Here is a 26291-nt window from a genome sequence, read left to right as displayed (position 1 = left end):
AATTAAATCTGAGAGGTTGCTAGATGAAATCAGCAAGAGTTCAACAAATGCCATGTTAAGGGGGGGGGGGTGTGTGCCAAAACTTCTGCGCCTTCATAGCTAGTATGGAAATGATACTTCTGGCATTTGTTCCATGCAGTGATTGTTGATCCCATCCTAAATACAAAGCCCTGTGAAACGCAAACGCTTGGAAGCAATTAAAACATGTGGATCCGTGTTGGATATCTGAATCCCTTTGCGTCCTTTTGCAATGAGATGCTCTCCATCGCAATCGTTCTGTGATCTGCACAGCCCACCCTGACCCTCTGCATACCCGATAAGCAGAATCAAGGAACTCTGGACTGAACACCCTCAGCCACTTACACAAGAAGTAGATGGGTACCTCCCTGCAAAAGTTTACCATGCTTACTTCTGGTTAAGTGCCAATATCACAGCAGAGAAATGTGGGGGGTGTTTGCTACAGCGCACCTTAAAAGAGTCTTCAGATATAGAACACAATTGAACCAGAGAGCTGCCCATCTTCCAATATATCTGCCTCATTTTTGTGCTGTAAGCCTGCAGTGACAACTGACTGCCACCCTTCGACTCCGTCAACTAGTTGTCAGTGTATTCTTCAAGGCATTTCAAAACCGATTAGACTCAGTAGAGTAACAATTGATCAAAGACTGCTAGGACACCTATGTCATATCTGCTGCAAGCGTGGAAGTGAAATGTCCACTGAAGTAGATTCTACACTTGGTCAGCTTTAACAATGTGTGCCAGTTTTTAAAAATTATTATTTATGCATTTTTTTACAAGTTTTATACATACTTCATACATTGTCCATCACTTATCTTTCCTTAAGACTTCCAAATCCATCTCTCCATGGCATTCAATGCCAACCTTGATCTTCTACGTATTCTGATATTCCACCCATTTTTGTCTCTAATCTTCCTTTATTTATAATATTATCTGCTGCTCATACGTTAACTCCTACTTGCAGGTTAAATTGAATATTCTAGCCTTGAATAGTGTTGTGTGTCAGTTTTGTCAAGGTATCACCACTTAATCAGGCGAACTACACCCGTTAGGTGTGTGTATTATATACTTTTAAATTTTGTTTTTTGCATTTATAGGCCACCTTTATCTTCCAAGGATCTCAAGGTGGTGTACATGCTTCTCCTCCACATTTCAGCCTCACAACAGCCCTGAGAGGTAGGCTGGTGAAGAGATGGTGACTGGCCCAAGGTGACCCACTGAGCTTCATGGCTGAGGGAGGATTCGAACCCTGGTCTGGCTGTGAGAGCTGTAAAACAGAAATGGCCTTCCTGTACCAACAAGGGCTTGGCTTTAGTTTCATGTACAACTTTTGGTGCTGCTCAGCTGCAGAAAACTGAGCACCGAAAGGAACTTCATAGATATCTGAGGTTGAGATAGTATGTAATCCTGACACTCCTGCAGTTATCAGTCTATTTGGTGAAGGACTTTGTTCCTTGTTCTATTTTTTTATTGCTGCCAAGAAAGAAGATTTAATGTTTTAAAGGCATAATTGTCACACTTGCACATCATACTAAACCAAGGGTAGCCGTGCCCTCCAAACAATGCTAGACCACAACTCCCATCATCCCTAACCACTAGACTTGCTGGCTAGGGCTCATGGGAATTGGAGTCCAGTGCTATTGATGTTCCCCACTCCTCATTTGGTGCAACATGAATGAACCCAGGCAACTCTTGGACTTGTCTGCTCCCCCCGCTCCTTCCAGGCAGAGGAGTTAGTAAGCTTTTGGTTTCTGGTTTTGCTTAGCTACAGTTTGTCTTTCAGTCCCAGCAGAAACACTGTAGCTAACGTTAAACTGTGGCTTGCTTGAAACAAACCAACTTGAAAATATGATTTTGCATGACATGCAAACACAGCCCCTGAATAGTTAATACTATCTAGATGTCTATAGAGCTTTACTCAGGTTCAAAGTAGCAGTCACAAGAATCGATGCATCTGCACTATGGCATGCATTGCAAAAAGAATGCTGGGTCTTTTTGAGCTTACAGACCTCTCAATGGTTTTATCGATCCAGACTTTACTTCCACAAAGCTACTATATAAAGAATGGTCTTTTGGTGTTTCTGCGGCAGGAGTCAGCGTTTCAGTGCTCTCAGAAGGCTCTTAACAGATGGACAGAACGAAAGCAGAGCCAACCATGAAACCCTCAGGAACAGAATCCCATAAAAGGGAAGAGGCTTTCACAGCCAAAAGGTGATAATTCAAGTAATTTTTACTCAGAGTAGACCCACTGAAATGAATAAACATTACTGAGTTAAGTCTGTTTAGCAACAGAGACTCCCCTCTTGATTTCAGGTCCTAAGGAAAGGAAACCCCCAGGTGATAAATTTAGGGGGTTGGGCACACTGTTTCATCGAGTCCACTCTTACAATACTTCTAATCAACTCAACTGATAAAGACCCAACTCAGACGTTGCAGTTGGCATAGCTGGTTTACTACAATCGATGCACACAAGTGTGCAACTATGTTTGCTTCGGGCTGGGCACTTCCATGCTCCTAGCTCTGTAATAAAACTCCAGCAATATGGGAAACTCCTTTCTGATAATAAACAATATCACACATGGGTCCTCCCTCTATAAATTATTTTTTATCATTATATCGCCCTCTACAAGAGATGAAGCCTGCGTCCGGAAACAGGGTCAATTTCCAATCAGTTGTCAAAGCTCTGGTTGTCTATGAAGGATGAAGCAAATGATATTTAGACAAGTCAGAAAAGCAGGTAGGAAGAGTGAAGTCCTTTGCAGTAATTTGGAGCCATGAATGTAATAAAACTGCACCAAACCACCACAAAAGGGTCCATGCATGTCAATTCCCAAGCCAGCTTCAAAGGCTGGCCTGTTTTTCATCAAATTCTAGCTGCCATAACTTCTTGTACTGGTTTGTCAGAGAGGCGCCTTCTAAGTTTTTCCAATATCTAGCTCTCCACAGGCTCCTTTTGAATTTAAAAATCAAACTCTCGCAACCCCATTCACAATGATTTGAATCATTTGGTACTTAAACACATGGAACTGTCTGCCTTGGCCCTAAACCTACTGTTATAATGCAAGCAAATAAAAAGGTAGAAACACATTATTTTCATTCCTTTCCAGCAGAACAAGATGCAAGCTCACATGCATTCATGGTCTGCGTGATGAGATACTGTTGCCATAGTTTCCAACCACAGGTGTAATGTAAATGAGTGTTGCACTTACCAGATGGGGACATATATTCAGCATTTGCCCTACAAACCACCTGGACTGGCAGGTTGCACATTTGCAAAAAGGCCTGGAAATAAAAGCAGAGCAAATGAAAAGATTGCACTGGTGATCTGAAGGCAAAATTAAAAAAAAATTAAAATTGTCAGGAGTTTTAACCTACAATATAGGTTTTTCTAAAAGCTGGTTGCCAAAGCAGGTAAATATGGGACTTGTCTGTATAAGGTTCCAACATTTTGCACATCAAAATCCCCGTTTTTACTACTCTAGTTGCTGTTACAGCGAATACGTTAGTATCAAAGATGGTCTGTATTCTTTATTCAATTACTTTTGCATAACCAAGACAACCTGCGGTTTTAATGGCCTTTGAGTAAATTTAACTGGTTTAAATTGTAACGCTTCAAAATTAATGCATTTTTTTATTGCTGATACCTTAGTGATTTGGATGAATTTGTGAATAAATTTGTTAGCCAAATGCAGATATCGGCGACTGTTCTCATTTTCATATGTTTAGGAAATTTTGTAATTATTACGCTTCTGCTAGCTTGCAAGTAGGGATTTCGATATAATGAAATATATTTTACATACTTAAGCTCTTTTTTAACACTTGTATATACTGTTTTGGTCATCGGCTTTGAGCATAATCCGGAGGAGCAGCATGCAAATAAATTGTTGGCGACAATTATATTCCCTTTCTCTATACCATACTGAAAATGAGAAACATTTTACATGAAGTGTGTTTTTGCTTACTGTCTTTCACTTATTGTTTCATACTTTGTTTTATTTTCTGGTTCAGAAGTAATGATTCCTGCAGCTTTAAAATGAATGAATGAGAACACAACCAGTGCAAACACTGCTGCTTTTAGCTATCCTTCCAGGCTTAAATCTATTTGCAAACAATGGTGATTCCCCCCCCCCCCCCATCCAACTCTACCCACAAACTAAAGGGCAGCCCACTATGCATTTAAAATTATGAAGCACAGAGAAATGTGCTCTTTCCCCACCACCAACAGCAGTGGTCAGGCATGAAGAATGCTCAGCCTATAGAATAGGAAGGTGACATACACCTGTGTCCCCTAACATTAGTCAGCTGAGCTGCCTAAAGGCTAAATCCTGGCTCTACAAATGGATTAGAATCATTAAGATCTGAAACTGTGGATTGGGGAACCCTGGACTGTGAGACATCTGTTTGGCCTCTTCTAGCCACATCTGAAGCGAAGTCCTGTCTAGGTTGCGCCGTGTGGATCAAATCCCAGAGGGCTCTTTTGCCACAATAGAAAATTAAAGGTAAAGGTAAAGGGACTCATGTGGCCAGGATGACTAAGCCACTTCTGGCGAACCAGAGCAGCGCACGGAAAGGCCATTTACCTTCCCGCCAGAGCGGTACCTATTTATCTACTTGCACTTTGACGTGCTTTTGAACTGCTAGGTTGGCAGGAGCAGGGATTGAGCAATGGGAGCTCACCCTATCACGGGGATTCGAACCACCGACCTTCTGATCAGCAAGTCCTAGGCTCTGTGGTTTAACCCACAGCGCCGCCTGCGTTAGGGAGACACAAATGAAGAGAAAGGTGGAAGTACTTTGGCTAACACACCCTTTGTGCCCTGGTCCACAGATTCATGCACAGTAGTAAAGCATAAGGATCTCCAAAAACATTCAGACATGGGTTGGGCAATGATAGGAGAGAATGTGTCCCTAAAGCAGTGGTGGCCAAACTCGGCCCTCCAGCTGTTTTTGGACTACAGCTCCCATCATCCCTAGCTAACAGGACCAGTGGTCAGGGATGGTGGGAATTGTAGTCCCAAAACAGCTGGAGGGAGGGCAGAGTTTGGCCATCACTACCCTAAAGGAGGGACGCGGGTGGCACTGTGGGTTAAACGACAGAACCTAGGACTTGCCGATCAGAAGGTCGGCGGTTCGAATCCTCGCGATGGGGTGAGCTCCCGTTGCTCGGTCCCTGCTCCTGCCAACCTAGCAGTTCGAAAGCAAGTCAAAGTGCAAGTAGATAAATAGGTACCGCTCCGGCGGGAAGGAAAAGGTGTTTCCGTGCGCTGCTCTGGTTCGCCAGAAGCGCCTTAGTCCTGCTGGCCGAATGACCCGGAAGCTGTACGCCGGCTCCCTCGGTCAATAAAGCGAGATGAGTGCCGCAACCCCAGAGTCGGCCACAACTGGACCTAATGGTCAGTGGTCCCTTTACCTTTACCCTAAAGGAAAAAGGGTACATGGGACGCCCATGTCCCAAGCTGTTTTTTTGTTTCTTTAAGCTGCACACTATTGATCTTACAAATATATTGAAACAGATTCAAGCTAAATCACAATGAGTAATATTTTAAACGCAGCTCCAGAAAATGCCAGCGTGATTTGCTTTTTCCTCTTGTTCTCCTCCATGAAAAGCACAACAAAGGGGAAGCTGGGTAATGACAATTGAGGGATTATTCTCCAATTTATCTGGGGTGGAAAAGCGTGTCTGAAAATTAAAAAAAAAAAAAAAGCCCTGGACAAATGTACGAAATATTCCAGCTTTCCTATCAAGCAGTAGCAGACCCTGTAAAGTGAAAAGTCTGTCTGCAATTATAAATGAAAACTGTTCAGTATCGTACTTGGAGTGACAGATTATATTCCTAATCCAGTTATGGTAATAGCCACATTTGTAGTTTAACATAAATTAAGAGTTTAATTGTATTTGTGACTACTTTAAACAAAGTAACAAATTCCTTTGTACCTGTAAATGTAATTTATTGCAAAGCCAGGTTCATTTTCCAAAACAATCTATTTTACACTGCACTGGAATGCTGCTATAATGGTATAATGTAATTCCTGCTGCAGAATGTGAGAAGGGTAGCCTCACTGGTAACACAGAGGAGGTTTTGAAGATAAATGAAGATGCTATTCATTCAGGGGTAATTTCATCTTAGAACCATATGAAAGATGTTTCGCTCAGACACAGTGGATGCCTGGCTAGGGATTTCAGTCTATTTTCAGCTACAATGTAATGTTGTTAAATCGATTATGTTGATACTGTATTTCTAATCATGAAGAATTCCAGCTATTATTCTGGTTAAAGAATAGATTGTCAGGCTTTCATTATACTGTTCAGACCCTCTCTCCTTCTCTCTCTCTCTCTCTCTCTCTCTCTCCCTAGTGAAGAGCAACAAGCACAGTTTCAGGTCACAAAGTTGAAATTATAAATTCACGTTACAAGTCACAAATCAGTAAAATCAAGACCAGGTTGCCTGCAGAGTTGGCTTTTTTCTGCATAGTAATATATAAAACAGTCTTCATTTTCATTGTTAACAAAAAGCAAGCTGCTGACCTTCAAATGCGTCCTGAGACTCCCTCTTACACGGCAACATTTTCCTCAATCATGTTTCTGTTTCAGGGGAACAGAGGGATCCATTCCTACTCTGGGAAACAATGCAGTTTGGAACACTGCATAGAATACGGTTGTGCTAATATCATGGTCTCCTATTGGCTAGTGCCCATGCCATCCTGTTGCAATGACTTAGTAACGTTATGGCCCACATCTGAGAGGACTGGGATGGCAGGTGACATACACAGCTGGTTAGGAGGGCCTCTCAGCTGGCTAGTGGCAGGGTGACATACAGTGGAACCTCATGTTACGTACCATCCTCCTTGCGAATGCTGCGGGTTACGAGCTCTGCTGACCTGGAAATAGATGCCCCTTGTTGCGAACTTTGCCCCGGGATGTGAGCGGAAGTCGCGCGCCAGCAGCACAGAAGTGGGAGGCACCATTAGCAAAAGCGTGCCTCATGTTATGAGCGGTTTCGGCTTAAGAACGGACCTCCGGAACAAATTAAGTTCATAACCGGAGGTACCACTGTACACAGAAACATCTCTATTTGCTGCACTGCCAGTTGCAAATTATCTCAGGTAGAAGGGGCTACAAGGGACTTCTGTCCAGGCCTGCGGGATGTGACTGCCTGTGCTAGGTGAGACTCACTATAAGGAAGCCCCTGATAAGAGACTGCTCCCTTCAAATCCATACACACTGCCCAGGCTTGCACCCCAGGGAAGTCACTTCGGTGCTGCTAACACAGCAGTTTGACTTCACCCCCGGGGACGCACTCCATTGTCCCTCAATGGAGGTTTGGCAGATACAGTGGTACCTCAGTCTAAGAACTTAATTCGTTCTGGAGGTCTGTTCTTAACCTGAAACTATTCTTAACCTGAAGCACAACTTTAGCTAATGGGGCCTCCTGCTGCTGCCGTGCCGCCGGAGCACAATTTCTGTTCTCATCCTGAAGCAAAGTTCTTAACCCGAGGTACTATTTCTGGGTTAGCAGAGTCTGTAACCTGAAGTGTATGTAACCCAAGGTACCACTGTATAGGTGCCTTGCAGATGTATGACAAAACGTGTCCAGGGGTGGGGAGACAAAGCCTGCCACTCTCTTCCTAAATACTTTCAGAAACCCCCTGCTTCCAAATGTCCAAAAGGGGCTCTTGTTGTAAATGATGACCTTCCCAACCAGCTGCCTCCAGATGTTATTGGACCACAGCTCCCAGAATCCCAAACAACTGACCCTCCTAGCTGGGGATCCATGGATACCCAGGAGACATCAGGAGCCATTCCAGTGACCAAGCATCTTAACTTGATCACAAGTGGCTGATAGCCAGGTGCGAAATGTGCCTTACCACCTGGCAATTTTTGTATGGCCTGGCCATATATCAAGCAGCTTCACAAGAAACACATTCCACATTATGGGTGGTACGCGGGTAGCGCTGTGGGTTAAACCACAGAGCCTAGGACTTGCCGATCAGAAGGTCGGCGGTTCAAATCCCTGCGACGGGGTGAGCTCCCATTGCTCGGTCCCTGCTCCTGCCAACCTAGCAGTTCGAAAGCACCTCAAAGTGCAAGTAAATAAATAGGTACCCCTCCGGCGGGAAGGTAAACGCTGTTTCCGTGCGCTGCTCTGGTTCGCCAGAAGCGGCTTAGTCATGCTGGCCACATGACCCCCGGAAGCTGTCTGCTCCCTCGGCCTATAGAGTGAGATGAGCACCGCAACCCCAGAGTTGGCCATGACTGGACCTAATCTTCAGGGGTCCCTTTACCTTTACGTTTTTACCGCAACTAAGTTTCACATCAATCTAACCAAGATGTAAGAAGAATGGATTGTTTTGTTCTGTGAACCGCCCTAAGACCTCCGGGTATAGGCTGGTATATAAATTCAGTAAATAATAATTACCATTGTCTCCACCACAACATGCAAGTCTGAACATCAGAAAGAGATAACCAGACTGATATTTTCATTAGTCATTGCTTAAAAATAGCTAGTAAACTAACCTTAACAGATTGGAGCAATATTATTATTTAGAAAAATAAGTATGTTTTTTTTTTTTTAAAAGGAATCAGCAGTGTATTCTTAATACAGATTCTTAAAACAGATACCATCCCCTTACATCAAAGAAAATTGTTCCATAAAGTTTAAAATCAGATATCTGTTGAAATCATATTTATAGTCATGGCTACTATCAGCTGTCAGACCAAAGAATATTGAAGATAAAGACGTTCTTTTAATATATTATGGTTAATTTATCATCTAAGTGACATGTGTAGAACAACAAAATGGAAATAATCAAACAATATACTCCTTCGGGAGGGGGGACCTTGTTTTAAAAAGATTATTATGCTGATGAAGGTAATTATTAACACTTGCTCTATATACACATGTGTATTCCAAAAACTATAATATAGGGTTAAAAACTTTTAATGGTGTAATCTACTTCTTTATCCAAGGATTAGCTAAAATGATTATATATTACACTAATATTCGCTTATCAAAATAACAGCACTTTCCACATTAGTGGAAATCAATATTATTAACGACAATTGGACCCCATAATTGGGGGTGCTTGTGATCAGTGTCACCCATCAAAATTAGTATTATTTATGTACTTTATTCACTTCCCCCATCTAACACCCCTTTTTGAATTAAAAGTTGAAAAACACTTTTTAAAAAGATTGCAGCATAGTTTTACTAACATGTAAATTTCTTGCTTTTTTCAAACATTTCTCTGAATGTGACTTTTTACATTTTGGGCTTTATTGTTATGTATTACTTTTAATAAACCTTTACATCTTTGTATGCCTTCTGATAAGCACAATCCTGTACATGTTTACTCAGAAGTAACTCCCGTTCAGACACAGTAGGTCATATTCCCAAGTACATGTGCCTAGGATTCCTGCCTCTGTGGGACTTACTTCTGAGTAGTCATGTATAGGATTGTGCTGTAAATCTCACTTAGTTCTTATTTAATTGCCCTAGATCAATGTCCAGTGAGTGGACCTATTAAAATCAATAAATAGACTTTCAAGTCCATTGACTTCATGAAGTCTACTCCTGAGTATGACTAAGGCTCGCTATCACCCTCGGTTTTTGGTCTTTTTTACATTTCACGTAGTTTGCTTACGTTTTAAGAGTGTCATTTTAATACAGAACATTGAAACATTTCACAACGATTATGAACTTTGTTTTTTCAACACTGCAACACTGCAAACAGTTACATCACTCCCCCCCATTTATAAATGAGAAAAGAGAAAACAAAACACCTTTTTAACAGCGCTGTTCAGCTCTGAAGACATTACTACTATTATTATTTATTGAATTTATACACCACCCTATACACAGAGGTTTCAGGGTGGTTCACATCTGTTTGTTTCAAATTCCAAGTACAGTGCTACCTCGGAAGTCAAATGGAATCCGTTCCGGAATTCCGTTCAAATTCCAAAATGTTCGGAAGCCAAGGCAAGGCTTCCGATTGGCTGCAGCCAATTGACTGAAGCTCCTGCAGCCAATCGGAAGCCGTGAAAGCTGCAAAAGCCGCATTGGACATTCGAGTTCCAAAGAACGTTCGCAAACCAGAACACTCACTTCTGCGTTTGCAGTGTTCGGGAGCCAAAACGTTCAAGTCGCAAGGCGTTCGTCAACCAAGGTACGACTGTAGTACAATTCCAAGTAGTATTAAGTTTGTATCTTCCCTCTATGGCACATAAAATATCCTTTTTCACTTTGACTTTGGCTCAGTTTGCATGCAATGCTAATCCAAACCACTTCTTCAGCAAATGCTTATGGAAAAACTGGGCATCCTACCCAATTTTAATTCTGAATAAGGCACCAGAGGCTGCTAGTTCTTGCATATAAACTTTTACAGAGTATAAGGGTTTAATTTTGTATACAAATACTCCTCTGACTGCAAAAGCATGAACTTGGGGGGGGGGGGAGTCAGCTATAAAATATAGCAGAGGATAAATATACAAATGACATCAGTGGGAAGCCTACAGATATGGAAGGGGGGGTGTACAGTGGTACCTCGGGTTACATATACTTCAGGTTACATACGCTTCAGGTTACAGACTCCGCTAACCCAGAAATAATACCTCGGGTTAAGAACTTTGCTTCAGGATGATAACAGAAATCGTGCTCCGGCAGCAGCAGGAGGCCCCATTAGCTAAAGTGGTGCTTCAGGTTAAGAACAGTTTCAGGTTAAGTACGGACCTCTGGAACGAATTCAGTAATTAACCCGAGGTACCACTGTATATGGATAGATTATTGTCTATTTATCTCCTTGCACACACATCCCAAAGCAATGGACAGAGGGCAATAAAAACAGCTAAAAATAGTTTAAAACTATATGCAAAATAGCAGCAGATTTAAAAAAACACACACCAATAGTAAACAGGCACTCATAGCAGAGACCTATTTATCCAGCTAGGAAGGCTGGGGTTAGTGGGTGCCTGTTGTATTTTGGCAGAAATGTTCCTCAGAACAAGGTTGGGCAAAGGATTCCTGCATTGCAGACGGTTGGACTAGATCAGGGGTAGGCAACCTAAGGCCTGCGGGCCAGATGCAGCCCAATCGCCTTCTCAATCCAGCCCGCAGACGGTCCGGGAATCAGCGTGTTTTTACATGAGTAGAATGTGTGCTTTTATTTAAAATGCATCTCTGGGTTATTTGTGGGGCATGGGAATTTGTTCACTTCCCCCCAAAAAATATAGTCCGGCCCACCACACGGTCTGAGGAACGATGGACTAGCCCACGGCTGAAAAAGATTGCTGACCCCTGGACCCGATGATCCTTAGGGTCCCTTCCAACTCTACAATTCTATGAGTCTATGAGGGGCAGCTACACTTAAGGCCCTGCTTTGAGTCAGTGCAGATTGCAAGACATCTAATGCTGTACTCGTACGGTTCTGGATAAAATACATGAGCTCATCCTGTGTTAGGGACAATATTGCTGCTTGCTACCTTGTGTCCTGCTGCTCCTCTCTCAAAAAGTACGTCTTGTCATGGATTATTGGCCCAAATGTCACTGACAACGCCTAAGGTGGGGACAGCGGTCCCGTTTGGATGCCGTGAGGAGCCCTAAACCATGGCTTGCCATGACAGAATGGCATCTGAGTTCATGCTACCCAATCATCCATCAGCGCGTTCCTCCCCTAATGCAAGAGGAAGCAGCAAACCATGAGCCAGGACTTAATGCGATGCACAGTGATTGTGACATTTCTTTTCAAAGAAACCGCAATCTGAATCCAAGGTTTGTTCTTGGCTTCCGGGTCATAGCACGCTTAGAGAGAAACAAACCACAAGGGCTGGTTCGGACCTCACGGAACGCCAAGGCTCGTGGTTTGTTATTTCTACTCATGCTACACAATCACAGTGGGAACAATTCGGAAGCATGTATTGGCATGCTACTCTTTCACAGTAAGCCCTGGTTTGTGGCTTACCACGTTGTCTAGACGCAGCTGAAGTGCGATAAAAAATTTTGCTTCACATTTTTGCTATGCCTCCAGAAAGAAAAGAGCATTGCCTGTGTACATCCAACGGGAACACAATACAGTGCTACCTCAGGTTAAGTACTTCTGGAGGTCCATTCTTAACCTGAAACCGTTCTTAACCTGAAGCACCACTTTAGCTAATGGGGGCCTCCTGCTGCTGCCGCGCCGCCGGAGCACAATTTCTGTTCTCATCCTGAAGCAAAGTTCTTAACCTGAAGCACTATTTCTGGGTTGGCGGAGTCTGTAACCTGAAGCATATGTAACCTGAGGTACCACTGTACAACACAACGGTGCAAAAGTCCTTTTCATTTCAGTAGGGCATGCATTAATGAAATGTTCAGTGGATGGGGCCAGTTGTTCTCGGATACATTAACACGTGCCAAGTAGAAAAGTAGAACGATGCTTTTACCTGAACAGCAAGACAAGCAGCATTATCAGAAAGCAAAACTTGTTCGTCTGTAAAATAAATAAATAAAGTGCAGGACAATTATTGGAAATAATGACTCCTTCCCCAATGGATAATTGCAGATCATTTGGGGGTGCAAAAATAAATGGTGTACAAACATAAGGAGACAAACTGATTTAACACGAATCACATGCCCCATTACATTAATGTAGCTTTAGGAAGCCTGTGGTCTCAGAAATATTTCCTTTAGCTCTGCCCTGCAATTTATCGTATGGTCCCAACAGTTAAAATCCCTAACCGATATGCGTGTGTGTGTGTGTGTGTAAGTTTGTGTGTGTGTGCATGCCTTGGGCTTTTTCTTTTTAAAAAATAAAATAAACGGGCAATTATTCATTTCCTAATAGAAATAAAAACAAACAACTTCATAATTCCTCTTGCTAAAAAGTAAAAGCAAACAGAAATCTATATTTATATATATATATAAAAACCAGCTTGCAGTTAATATTGCACACTGTGTCTAGGTCTGTCACACAAAAGAAAGATGACAAGTACACAGCAATAAAAATCCCATGCTTAGAAGACTAGGGCTGCTACCTATTAGTCTTCATTACTTTGCAGTCTTCTGACAACTGTAGCAGGCTGCTGAGCCCCAAATGGGGGCCATAATGTGATCTGATGATATATGAAGAGCTGCTAAAGGGAGCCTGAACCATCCTAGCCTATACATTTTAACAGTTCCTTTTTACCGGGAGCCCACTTTACCACAAGACTTCAAAAATCTGCTGCCTCAGCTATTGGCGCAGTAAATCTGCCAACTGGGCCTGCAAACCACATCATTTTACACTGCCTACAGCAGCCAATATAATGAGTCAATAATAAACCAAGGACCTTATAAGGCCACGAATAGCTGGCTTATATTGGCAGGTACAAGTTTAGCAAAAACCTATGGCCGGACGACCACCACAAAGGATGCTTGTTTTAACAAGGTTCTTTCTCCCCACTTACCCACCCACCCCTTCGCACCCGCCAGGCTCCAGTTAATTACATCGCTGCATATTTAATGAAGCTCCTCCCCCCCCCCCCCCGTTAAGTGCAAAAAATAAAGTACTCACCTTTCAGCGGCTGATACAATGCTGCATTCTGAGGCCAAGGTTCTGCAGCTGCAGAAGGAGAAAGAAAACAATTGGATTCATTCAGAATTTTAAAAAGCCAAAATGAGCATTAGTCATTAGAGGTTTTTATTATTAAAAACAAAAACAAAAAACACCAGAACCCTCTCTGTTTAGATCAGGCTTCCTCAACCTCGGCCCTCCAGACGTTTTGAGACTACAATTCCCATCATCCCTGACCACTGGTCCTGCTAGCTAGGGATGATGGGAGTTGTAGTCCAAAAACAGCAGGAGACCCAAGTCTGGGAAACCCTGTCCTAGACAGGTGAGGAGTCAAGATCTGCACCTTAACAAACATTTTCCAATATAACCACCATAACATGCCCATTATACGATACACATCAAATCGCACATCTGCCAAACCATTAGAGTACGTTACTGTTATAATATATTTATATACCACTTTGGGGCCCAAGCAGTGAACAGAAGAAGAAAGATACAATGGGTGGTATCCAGCTAAAAAGATCTGTTAGTACAAGGGTTTCCATCTGCACCACAGAACTTCTCCTCCCTATCCTCAACCAGTTTTGGGGATTCCCCCAATCATCCAGAGCAGATTTGGAAAGGTGTGGGGCAGGGAAGAGGAGAGGGAAAGTTGCCTTTCGCAAGCAGAAATCCTTGCACTTGTTTAGCTGGATACTGACTACTACAAGTATGTTAAACACAATAAATCAATCAAAACAATATAAAATAGCAAAACCACAAAATACCTACCAATCACGACAACATGTGCTCATGAGCTTCTCTACCCTCCCACTAGAGGTAAGCCCATCTACATCCAATTGCCCTAACCCCTTTATTCTCCTTTCTGAAAACAGCTTCAGAAGAGGGATTGACTTCCAATATGCCAGCAGGACAAAATGGTTAAGATTCCACCCTTCTCTGACCCTGTCAGTTACCAGCTCCCCACCCAGTTGATGCCATTTGCATTTAAAAACAACAACAACAACAACCCTGCAAAAGTTAGATGCATTTAAGCCAAATTCAGTTTCGACCTCCATGAAGTGGAAAAGGCCTGGCAAACTAGCGCTGCAAAATTAAAACCCAGATAATATAAAGATGAAGCCTAGATAAAATGGCAAACAGGTTACTGCCGAAGATGACATGTTTTAGAAGAGTTAATCAAATTGATATTGACATGGTTGAGAAAAGGATGAAGGGAAGGGGAGGAAGCGTCAAAATACACACTTAGGTTTTGAATGAAACACCATCAAGTGTTAAAGAAACTGAAGAATATGCTGAAGGAGGATGCATTCATGCGCAAGGGAGTACACCTTCTGAAGAAGGTGCCAAAATATTTTTAACAGGCTCTCACCTTTCAAGTGAAGCAGGAGGAAAATAACGTTTGAAGAACAACTGAGAATTTGGGAGTGGAAGAAAAGTTTAGTGTGTGCTTTGCTTTGCTGTTTTTTTAAACCAGCTTTACTTTAAAAAGTTGTCTGGAAAGCTAAACACATATGGAGCCATTCATAAAGATAAGATTCACATGAAATATATGTGGGAGGAACATCATAGGAGATGCATTTACAGGACCAAACTAAAACTGTCAAGCTCCCTTGTTGTTTCTGCTGTTGCCAGGATGTGTAATGTATACTGTTGATATATTTCCTATTAAGTTGCTGTCTCATTATTCCTGTTATGATGAAATTGCTCCTCCGATTGTTGATTTTGAGATGTGTTGCTGTTCTCTTTCTGGTAAGCCACTTTTGGCACGTTGTTTGTTTATTGTTTGTTTGTTTGTTTGTGTGTGTGTGTGTGTGCAGAAAGGCGACTTAAAGATAAAATTATAATGAAATGACTTAACCAATGAAAACTGTGGGAGCGGGGAAAGATGCCTTTTTAGAACCCACCGTGAAAAGCAGTTACGTACAACATTTCTTCGCTATGCTATATTAAAAGGGGAAACAAGGGAGTATAAATTGTCTTTACTCTTGAGAATCTGCGTCTCACCAATTCATCATGCACCATACGAATGCATATCACTGAACAACTGATCAGCAGTACTGATATGCTAGCATTGCCAGCCGCCGTACACTTTGCAGTGTGTGGTTAAAAGGCATGGTGGCCTGAGTGCCCAAATTGCACACTGAACTAATCCGCATTCATATGCGTTGTCTATGAGTAAAAATTAAGATATTGTTCAATTTAGCTGCTTTAGATATCACTTAGCTGGATACACAGGATACAAATCATTTTCACATATAAAATAAACTTTAAATGATTGGCTCAACTTAATCACCACAACTAATGCTTTTGCTGCAGTCAGAAACATTACTCTCTACATGATCCAGAAACCAGAATACTAACAAAACCACTCTAGTGTATAATTTTTTGCAATATACTAACCTGTCTTTTCAGAAAAGTTGGACGGGACCGTAAAGCATCTAGTATCGCAAATGCAACCTGACCTTTAATATTAAATACATTCACACACATCTGTAACTCTATGCGCCTGGAAAAAAAAAACTAATCATATCCAAGTGTTATAGCGAAACTTTCTTTCGTTACAACATTTATTACTTTAACACCAAAGCTTGCACCCTGGAGAAATAAATTCTGGAGATGAGAGAGGCAACACAAATGTATTGTATAAAGATTTCTACGGAGTACTGAACAGGAAAAAATAGTTTTAGAAGCTTGTTTTTAATAAGTACAGTTAATAATAATATAAACAATTCCTGTGCCCCTTGAAAGAGGAGAGGTTGGGGGATCCTTCTGAACAGCATGGGAGTCATGGAAGGGAAAATCAACTGAAATCTTTTCCTTCCCCCTTCCTTGGGAAGCCTCTACAGGATCCCTGTTTTCACCATGAACTGAATCATAGAATCATAGAGTTGGAAGAGACCACAAGGGCCATCGAGTCCAACCCCCTGCCAAGCAGGAAACACCATCAGAGCACTCCTGACATATGGTTGTCAAGCCTCTGCTTAAAGACCTCCAAAGAAGGAGACTCCACCACACTCCTTGGCAGCAAATTCCACTGTCAAACAGCTCTTACTGTCAGGAAGTTCTTCCTAATGTTTAGGTGGAATCTTCTTTCTTGTAGTTTGGATCCATTGCTCCGTGTCCGCTTCTCTGGAGCAGCAGAAAACAACCTTTCTCCCTCCTCTATATGACATCCTTTTATATATTTGAACATGGCTATCATATCACCCCTTAACCTCCTCTTCTCCAGGCTAAACATGCCCAGCTCCCTTAAGGACCACTCTAGATTCCACCCATACAAATAGACAGCATAACTGAGTTGCCAGTCCATAAAGCTGATGGAAGTATTAATGCATTCAGAAGATTTTCATGGCCGGTTTTTAGAATAGCCTCTGAGGGTCAGGATTAAACAGAAGAAGCATAGAGAAACTTCAGCGAATTCCATTATTATTTTTCTTCTGGGAGCGGGTTGCTTTTGTTGCCCATTCTGAGCTTCTGGAATGGGGGGTTGGCTATAAACCCAAATAAAAGCAATCCATTCATTTTAAACGAAGGACAGCTCACCAGTATTACTCATGCTTTTTCTGATCTTTGGATTTAAGGCAATAGCCTCCAAATTAGCGAGAGCAAGAAAAACAATGAGAACTGTGAAGAGGTGGGAGGTATCTTAACAAGAGAGGGGAAAATGTGCACACAACATTTTTTAATATACAGCATGACTCTTGCCTTGCGAACAATAGGTGAAGGCATAATTTGTAGAATAATAGGCACTAATATTACACGCTGCTTCAGTTCTGTCATATTTCCAATCCATCAGGTTGATTAATGTTATAATAAGTCCACACAAACTTATCATTTGTCTAATAATGAAGTCAAACCAAGTTTATCCTTCAGCAACTAGATTCTTTCGGTCTTTAGCTGTTATTTGCCCATCTCGACTAAATCACACTAATGCCAGGGGAAGGCAGGGGAAGGGTGAAAGCCAAGCACATGGCTGATGACTCAAGAAATGAAAACTGGTTTTAGTTTGAAGGGGGAAGCATCAAGAATGACTTGCAATGATGCTCATTGCTCTAAGCAATGAGAAGCTTCAGAAGTAGTGCTGGCTTGGATATGGATTCCTTTGGAAGACTGGAGACTTAGAGCATTTTGTAGTATTTGGTTTTATTCGCAAATGTAAAGATTGAATGTAGATTTCCATAGAGACACCTCAGCAGCCCTGTAAGCTTTGCAGCATTTCACCAAGGTCCTTCCTTTTCCTGTTTCCAACACAAAAACATGTCTATTTTCCCCAAACATGCATACCTGATGCAAGCACGATATTCTTGTTATTTTGCCCATACAGATTGCCTGCTTTGCAGCATGAAGGTGGACAACACATGAAAGTTTGACCTCCGGCCATCCTAGCTAGTAGAAATTAAGACTTGAAAGAAAAGAAGTCCTTTGCTAGCAAAATATATCAATGCCTTATTCACAGGAGAGAGGAGAACTTTATGGACTGATCTGTGTGATCTTTCTCCACAGCTAGGAAGTCTAGGTTGTCATCCATCAGTCTCAGGAGACAATGGAGGAGTGCACGTTTGTCGGGTGAAATCAAACCTTTGGAGAGTTACAGCACCTGCTGTGGCTGTAGAGACCAATATAGGGGAGACATGTTTTGTTGCAGCTGGGGCAGATGACGGCATCTGGTTGTGCTGCTGCAGATGCACCATGGCGTTCCTTCTCTCTGCACTCCTTGTGACGTTAACAGATATGAGAGGGGAAATAGTTAACCAGGTTGCCCAGTCAGGACCCAGAGGGGTGGAGTCAGTGGGACTATAAAACCAGTTCTGGGAAGAGTTCGAGGAGGAGTTAGTTGGGAGTTGTGGGTGGGAAGTTGGTTGGATTTAGTGGGTTGGGAAAGGCAGCTGGTAATAAAGAGATAGTTAGGCCAGTGGGTTCTTGAGTGTGGGGAGGTAGAAGAGATAGAGAGAGGAAAATAAGACTAAGAAAGTAAAGAGCAACAATGTTTGGAATGTCGTAAAAGTTTTGTTTGTGTCTGAAATAAAATACACTCTTCTTTATTAATTGAGAAGCTGACTGAGACTGAAGTGATTTTACCAGGGGGAATCTGGTTGGTGGCAGTGGTTTAGTGGCGTACGGGTCAATAGTCTGTGAGACAACCGGGGGCGCCGTATGAACGCCACACTCCTCCCACCAGTCATTCCTCCTCTGGTCACTGCTATGGGAACGCAACTTAGATTGTCTGTCTCGAAGCATTGCAGTTGTCTGCAAGGAATTCCCACATGGCAGGGCTGATGTTGCCAGCCTCCATGTCTCATCCGTAGACATAGTGTCGGGTTGGTCTGCCAACAGGCCTGGTGCCTGAAGGCAACTCCCCATAGAGCACATCCTTGGGGAACCTGCCATCTTCCATTCTGCGGACATGACCGAGCCAGCGTGGACATTGTGGGAATGTGAGCTTGGGAGAGCACATCTTTGTCCTGACATATGATGCCCCAAATCATCCAGACACAGTGCACGTGGAAGGCATTGAGGCGTCGCTCCTGGCGGTTGTAAGTTGCCCACAACTCACTTAGGGCAACATGCTCAACGCACAAGCCTGGTAAACCTTCGTCTTGGTATTGATCGTTGGCATCACGTTCGCCCATACCCTTTCAACAAGGCAAGCCATTGCTGTAGCTCCCTTGCCAATATGCTTGTGTAGCTCAGCATCAGCTAGGAAGACTTACAGCACAATCCATACCCAAAATCAGTCAAGATGAGCGAGTTTGGAATGGATGGATATTAGGCTGTCCTCAGTCAGCCTGGACCATACCAACAATACATCTTCATCCTGGCTCAGCCAGGGATCGCCCAGCATAACTTTCACAACCCAACTGAGCAGGGGTCATGCTGGATCAGCAGGCGGAACTTGTACCAGCAGGACTTACATTGGCAGGGATGTGGAACCTGTGGAACATCTCCAGATGTTCCTAGACCACCACTGTCGTCACCTGTGGCCATTAGAGATGGCCATACCTGCAACAACTGTAAGGGTTTTTCAATCAAACAGTGTGTAAATTTTATGAAATAAAGAAATAAATGATGATGATAATTTATAATAATAATAATAACAATAATTAACAATGCTGGAGGTTGGAGTCCAACAACATCTGGAAGGCTATGGATTCTGCAGGAGATTTTTTTAAAAAATGACCTGTTTCCTAGAAAGATGTACAGGCAAATCTACCACCTGTTTGCTATCCTTTAAAAATAGAAAAGTTAATTTTAAACCATACTTCTACTGCCTCACAGGCACATGAAAATGCTGATAATTTTAAACTAGCCTTTATTACTTCAATAAGCCTGCAGTCAGTTTGGAACAACAGTTTAAAAGAACTCTCATCCATTAGGAGTGATCAATAAAGAATACACAAATACATCCCTTTATGAATTAGCTGCCTCATCATCGTCATCCAACGTAAATACCTATATGAAGGAACGATCAATTTCAAGATGTACTCAGACCTTTCGCCAGAAAGGGTCACGAAAACAAGTTCATTGAGATGGAGATTCAAAGGCTCTTAAAAATGTAGCAAACCCCTCCCCCCCCACATACACACTTTATTTTAAAAATGATAAATATTCCTGGGTTCAGAAGTAGGTGAACACATCTATCATCTTTCCTCAACCCAACTGAGGCTGCAATCCTATACACACTTAGAGAGAGTAAGTGCCACTGAACTTTACTTCTGAGTAATTACCCAGAATAGCACAGTAAATCAGTTGCTAGCCCAATGACAAATTCTAGTTAAAATCCATAGTTTGGATCCAAAGGTAGCTTCACACATAAGAAAGGAGAACTTAAGTTCATGGAAGTACATCTTTCACAAACAATTTTTTTTTTTACATTTTTCACTCAACAAAACCCAAAAATGCTTTTCTGCTTGCAGAGCATAATACAGAACCCATCTATTAGAGTGTTCCTCTCGTGCAAGCATTTGCCAACGGAAGCAGCAGAAATTTCCCTTCTGCTCAGTTCTCTGGATGCAACCCCATGCCCAAAACTCAACTGGGATCATGGTACAGTGGTAGCTCTGGTTACGTACTTAATTTGTTCCGGAGGTCCATTCTTAACCTGAAACTGTTCTTAACCTGAGGTACCACTTTAGCTAATGGGGCCTCCCGCTGGCGCCGCCACACGATTTCTGTTCTCATCCTGAAGCAAAGTTCTTAACCCGAGGTACTATTTCTGGGTTAGCGGAGTCTGTAACCTGAAGTGTCTGTAACCTGAAGCATCTGTAACCTGAGGTACCACTGTACAAGAAAAAACATGGCACAGGATCCTGAGTTCACCTTCTGCAGATAGAATGGGAAGGCTTTTGAAACAGGTGAGGAATCAAGCTGGCAGACAGAGGCAATTCAACTTTTGCAGGTTCCCCCTCCACCTGCAACCCCCAGTGCCACCAAAGGCCTGAAAGTCACTCAACCCTCTATGACACTGGGGGCTGCAGGGGTAGGGGGAAACTAGCAAAAAGTAACTTCCCATCCCTTTAGCAGGGGCATCCTCTGAATGCAACTGCCCTTGGGGGTGCTCTCACTGACAGGAGTGAATTCTAGATCCAACACATGGCCTTTTAAGAAAATAACGGGTTACAGCCTGGTCGCCTACTCGACAAGATGAGTGTTCAAGTATTCCACTGGCTCACATGAGTTTGTTTTCTTTGCTCTTTTCCTCTCCTCATAAACCCAAATGCCAGTTTGTTAATATACGTCTGATAACATAATTCCAAAAGCAGAGTGCAGTCGTACCTTGGAAGTCCATTCGACTTCCAAAATGGTCGGAAACCAAAGCACAGCTTCGGATTGGCTGCAGGAAGCTTCTACAGCCAATCGGAAGCTGTGGAAGCCCTGTCGGATGTTCAAGTTCCAAAGAACATTCACAAACCAGAACACTCACTTCCAGGTTTGCGGCGTTCAGGAGCCAAAATGTTCAAGTACCAAGGCGTTCAGGATCCAAGCTACCACTGTACTTGCTTATATGCTGCTGTCAGGTATCTGATATTATGGCCCAGTATGCAGCTCAAGATGTGCTCTGCATACTGCCAGTTGCCCTCTTGGACAGATCTAGGGAGGATACCTGACTCTATAAGCTATAATCCGGCTTGCAATTCTACTTGCCTTCCTATGCTGTGCTGTTGCTCATTCTGCAACTCGGGCTTTGGGCTGGGCGATATATTGATATACCACACAAAACCAGTTTGAGGCCCACATTGTGATATTGGTTTCATAGTTTTTAACCTGGTAATACATCATGAATCATGATGCATGTTAGGGCTGGCCTATATATCACTTAAAACCAGTTTGAAGTTTATGTGGTGATATCAGTTTCACATTTTTTGACCTGGCAACATATATGTGTTTGTGTTTGCGCTATGCAAAAATCACAATGCAGGAAAAACTGTGAAGCCAGCCAGTGCCTCTACATAGTTGCATCCTTATTTCAGACATCATGGTATATCAGTATATCACAAAGCTTAGCTGGTGATATATCACAATGTTGAAAAACATATATCGCCCAGCCCTACTGTTTAGCTCTACATAGTTCCATACTTATTTCAGACAGTGTGATAAATTGGTATATCACAATGTTTAGCTGGTGATATATCATGATGTGGAAAACCAGATATTACTCAGCCCTATTTGGGTTACAATCCTACAAATATTCAAGAGAGGAAGCCCCACTAAACTCCTTGGGATTTAGTTCTGTGTAGGCATGTATAGGATTGTACAGTTAATAGACTGTTAATAGACAGTTAATAGCAAACCTCCACCAAATGATGGGTATGTACTGGAGTGTACATCACAGAGGCACTCTCAAATTTTGAGTATGGTTTGTGACAGACACTTGCCAAAGATTTGTTCAAGGTAGGCTGCCTTTACTGAATCTGAAGAATTGGTTTATCAATGAAAACCCATTTCAGCCTTGGAGAAGTTATATAAATTAGAAACGTTGTAAATGCATCTTACATAACTGGTTAAATGAAAAGGTTTCCAACATATCTGTGTATATGAGGGATTGCCTTTTATATCCAAATTTTCTCAACACTTTGGTCGCAGACATTGTACAACATGTCAATTTAATACTGTGTTTTTTTAGTTTAACATAGGCACATTTGTTATCCTGTCTGCTTTGTTACTTGAAGCCTTATTGGAGAGAGGTAGCTTTTTGTCTACAAAAGCACTTTGTGTGGCATTCTACATATTTATTATGAGTGCAATCAGGGTTCAACCTCATACATCAAAATTACATGGAAGAGATTTATTTTTAAACAACTCTGTGATGCTCGGAAGGTGAACGTCTGGCAAATATAAGGGATCAGCCAGCATGCAGTGAATGTCTGGCTTTTGTTTTCATTTTAAGTCATTTCTCACAGTATAAGATTAGAAAGGAAATCTCTCAACTTTGGTAAATAAATATGTCCCTCTTCCCCACCCACTGCAGCAACCACAGAAAAGAAAATCCCCTCATTTTCTTTTTCATTTACAAAGAGCGAATGAGAGCTTAGGAAAATTCTCTCTTCTTTGCATCCACTAATCTATCACATCTGCAACAGTTTTTTTTCTGGCCTAACACTATCGAGCTGATATTTCAGCAAAGTTGCCGCTTTAAGAAAGATTAAGGTCTGATACCATCTGAAAACCAAGATGTTCACTTTCCAAGTGGCATGGGAAATTCATTTTCTTATCCTGAGAGTGATACATATACGATTAATCTCTATAAATCGTCACGTGTCTGTGGGAGAACAGGTTACACTAGACGTCTCCACAAAACAGAACTCGGCACTGCCTTGTGTGACAACCAGTTTGAAATAAAGGCATGCGATTACCATTTATAACGTTACAGAGGAAAATACGTTGCTTCCCTGGTGTGAGAAAGCAGTGTTGTGCTGATCCGCAGCTAAAACCCGTAAGATTTTGCAGAAAGAAACGCAAGCAAATGATTTCTTCATTACCCAGTCAACATAATCGCGAGAAGCCTCTTATCGCTTCATAAATGATTTGGTCATCATTTTATATTTAATCATTAGTGCATTAGAGCAACAGACTCTGCTCAGCATGTTCAAACAAACGCAACTTCCCAAGTGGAGGGGGGCAATGTTTTAGAAAACTAACATTCTCTGTGCTTTTAAAGGAGTCCAGATGAACAAGCATGAAAAGCAAAGCTATTAAGAGACTGTATACACTTTCTCCAGAGACGATGAAGGCCATTAAAGAAGGGGGGGGCGGGGAGTCAACATCCAGACAAAAGTCATGACCCAATGTTGGGCCAAGAAAAATCTCCTAAATACATTTCAAAAAATTAAAATATAATATAATCACCCTAGAGCAGTTTTAATGCACATGCAGTGAAGATCAATGTTTTATAGCTGCTATATCACCACAGCAGTTTCAGTTAATTGGAACTGCATGACAAAGTGATTGTTTTCACGAACAGGACCTTCTATTACTAGCCAATCAAATTTCATTTTTATTACCGATATAAAAACTTTCTCAATTATGACCGCACCACCATGCATACAAAATAAGGGACCTGGTATTACAGAAAACAGAGAAACAGAAAATAAATCCATTATCCTTTTAAGAGGCACTTATTCAGATTCTCATTTATTTCTATTCCTGAATGACATCTGTGTGAACACTAAAGCCCCATTGGGTTAAAGTGATGAATGCATGAACTTCAACTATTGTAATAATAATAATAATAATAATAATAATAATAATAATAATAATAATTAAAAAAAATAAATAAATAATAATAATAATAATAATAATAATAATAATAATAATAATTTATACCCCACCCATCTGGCTGGGTTTCCCCAGCCGCTCTGGGTGGCTTCCAACAAATGATTAAAATACAATAATTCATCAAATATTAAAAACTTCCCTAAACAAGGCTGCCTTCAGATGTTCTGTCAGTATATATGAAGGAGTACTGGATATCCAATTCTTTTATTACATTTGTATCCTGCCTTTCCTTCAAAGGATCACAGCATGGTGTATACAAGGTTCTGCTCATCCATCCCCATTATATTCTCACAAAAGGCCTTACGCCAGAATAGCTCAGTCAGCAGAGCATGAGACTCTCAATTTAAGGGTTGTGGGTTTGAGCCCCACATTGGGGAAATTGTTCCTGCATTGCAGGGGGCTAGACTAAACAACCCTCGTGGTCACTTCCAACTGTACAATTCTATGATCCTAACAGACCTTTGGAGGAAGGTCAAGCAAAGAAAAAGGGACTTATCTAAGGCCATCCAGAGAGCCTTATGGCTCAGCAAAAGTTTGAACCAGTGTATCTGTAACCAGTATTACAGATTGGCTCTTATATTTTTCAATCCACTCACTTCTGAAACACTAGATTATGATGAGCCGTTTGGTGAACATGTCCTTGCAGTTCAACAGGATTTTGCAGATTTATGTAACAATCCAGGAGATGATCTTCTGGAAGATTTGGTGGGATCCATTTTAATCTCCTAACAGTAGGTATCAGCAGCAAAAAGTTAAGGATTATTATTTTGCTGATATACTTCCAAAGTAACCAAAACGTTTATCTGCTTCTAAGCAAAGCAACTTCCTTGCATTGTGCTGAGTACCTTACTAGAAAAGAATTTACAAACATTTCAACAGAAACATTCATATATTCTAAGGTAAGGAAATTTCCTGAGCATTGTGGCAATAGTTTTCCAGTGGACTGATGTCATATCTAACACCACCCAAAGCAGCCAGGTTGGCCAACCTCTGAGGCCTGAGTGGCCCAATTAAGTTCCCTTCACATCACTGCACTACATTGCAAATTACAAAACTAACCAAACTATTTATCCACGTATTTCACAGGGAATCAGCTATATGGTATGCAGTAGGAGAGCCAACCTCAAGGAACAGGAGAACTTCTATGTCTGGATACAGTTGGATGCCATTTTGAATTAAGATGGTGGACTGAACCTTCAAAACTGCCCTGAACTTTTGGATTCTTAAAATTATTGAGCAAAGCCAGGTACCTGGTTGCTAGTATTTAATGAGTCTTATTAATCCAGGGAACTATTGGCTGATTATGAATGTATTAACAACCAGAGCCAGCCCAAGACATTTTGCACCTGAGGCAAACCACAAAATGCCACAACCAGCCCCACCAAGGAAGAAGGGGTGAGTGAAAATCTAGATCAGGAACAAGGGTGGAATAAAAATATACATTGGGATCTGCTGCTGTTGTGGTTCCTGCAGCCTGAGGCCGTCCCCTCACCTTGCCTCTTGAGCTGGCCAGCCCTGTTAACAGCTAGTAAACTGGCTCACACTTACAAACTGAATTAGCAATCCTAGGTTAAAAAGAAAATTGTGATAATCTATTATTATTGTTATTATTTATACCCCACCCATTTGGCTAGGTTTCCCCAACTGAATACTAAAAACATCAAACATTAAAAACTTCCCTAAACAGAGCTGCCTTCAGATGTCTTCTAAAAGTCAGATTTTTATTTCCTTGACATCTGATGGGAGGGAGTTCCACAAGGTTGTTGCCACTACCAAGAAGGCCCTCTGCCTGGTTCCTTGTAGCTTCATGTCTTGCAGTGAGGTAACTGCCAGAAGGCCCTCGGAGCTGTATCTCAGTATCCAGGCTGAAGAATGGGGGTGGAGATGCTCCTTCAGCACTTTTCAAAGGAGATGTCTCATATAGTATGCCAGATATTCAGATGGTAACAAATCATGCACACATGCTATGTGTG

General features: G+C 41.9%; 1 protein-coding gene and 1 long non-coding RNA gene across 2 annotated transcripts in view; both read right to left on the bottom strand.

The window, feature by feature from the left end:
• MTX2 (metaxin 2) overlaps positions 1-26291 on the bottom strand; it is a 37637-nt gene that overhangs the window by 8552 nt on the left and 2794 nt on the right. Inside the window, exons 2-4 of the mRNA XM_083413529.1 lie at positions 13543-13590; positions 12434-12480; positions 3228-3300 (exon numbers count right to left, since the gene is read on the bottom strand). Of these exons, the coding sequence (XP_083269655.1) occupies positions 3228-3300; positions 12434-12480; positions 13543-13590 (168 nt within the window). The remainder of the gene's footprint in view (positions 1-3227; positions 3301-12433; positions 12481-13542; positions 13591-26291) is intronic.
• Positions 60-3217, bottom strand: LOC310665489. The gene is made up of 2 exons (XR_014505497.1): positions 1709-3217; positions 60-1671 (listed from the first exon to the last, which is right to left on the bottom strand). It is a non-coding gene; the product is annotated as an uncharacterized lncRNA (long non-coding RNA).

This window comes from Podarcis tiliguerta (assembly GCF_965153285.1).
Source record: "Podarcis tiliguerta genome assembly, chromosome: 1".
NCBI classification, from domain to species: domain Eukaryota; kingdom Metazoa; phylum Chordata; class Lepidosauria; order Squamata; family Lacertidae; genus Podarcis; species Podarcis tiliguerta.
The sequence above is the reverse complement of the archived record's forward strand: the minus strand, read 5'-3'. Positions and strand labels throughout refer to the sequence as shown.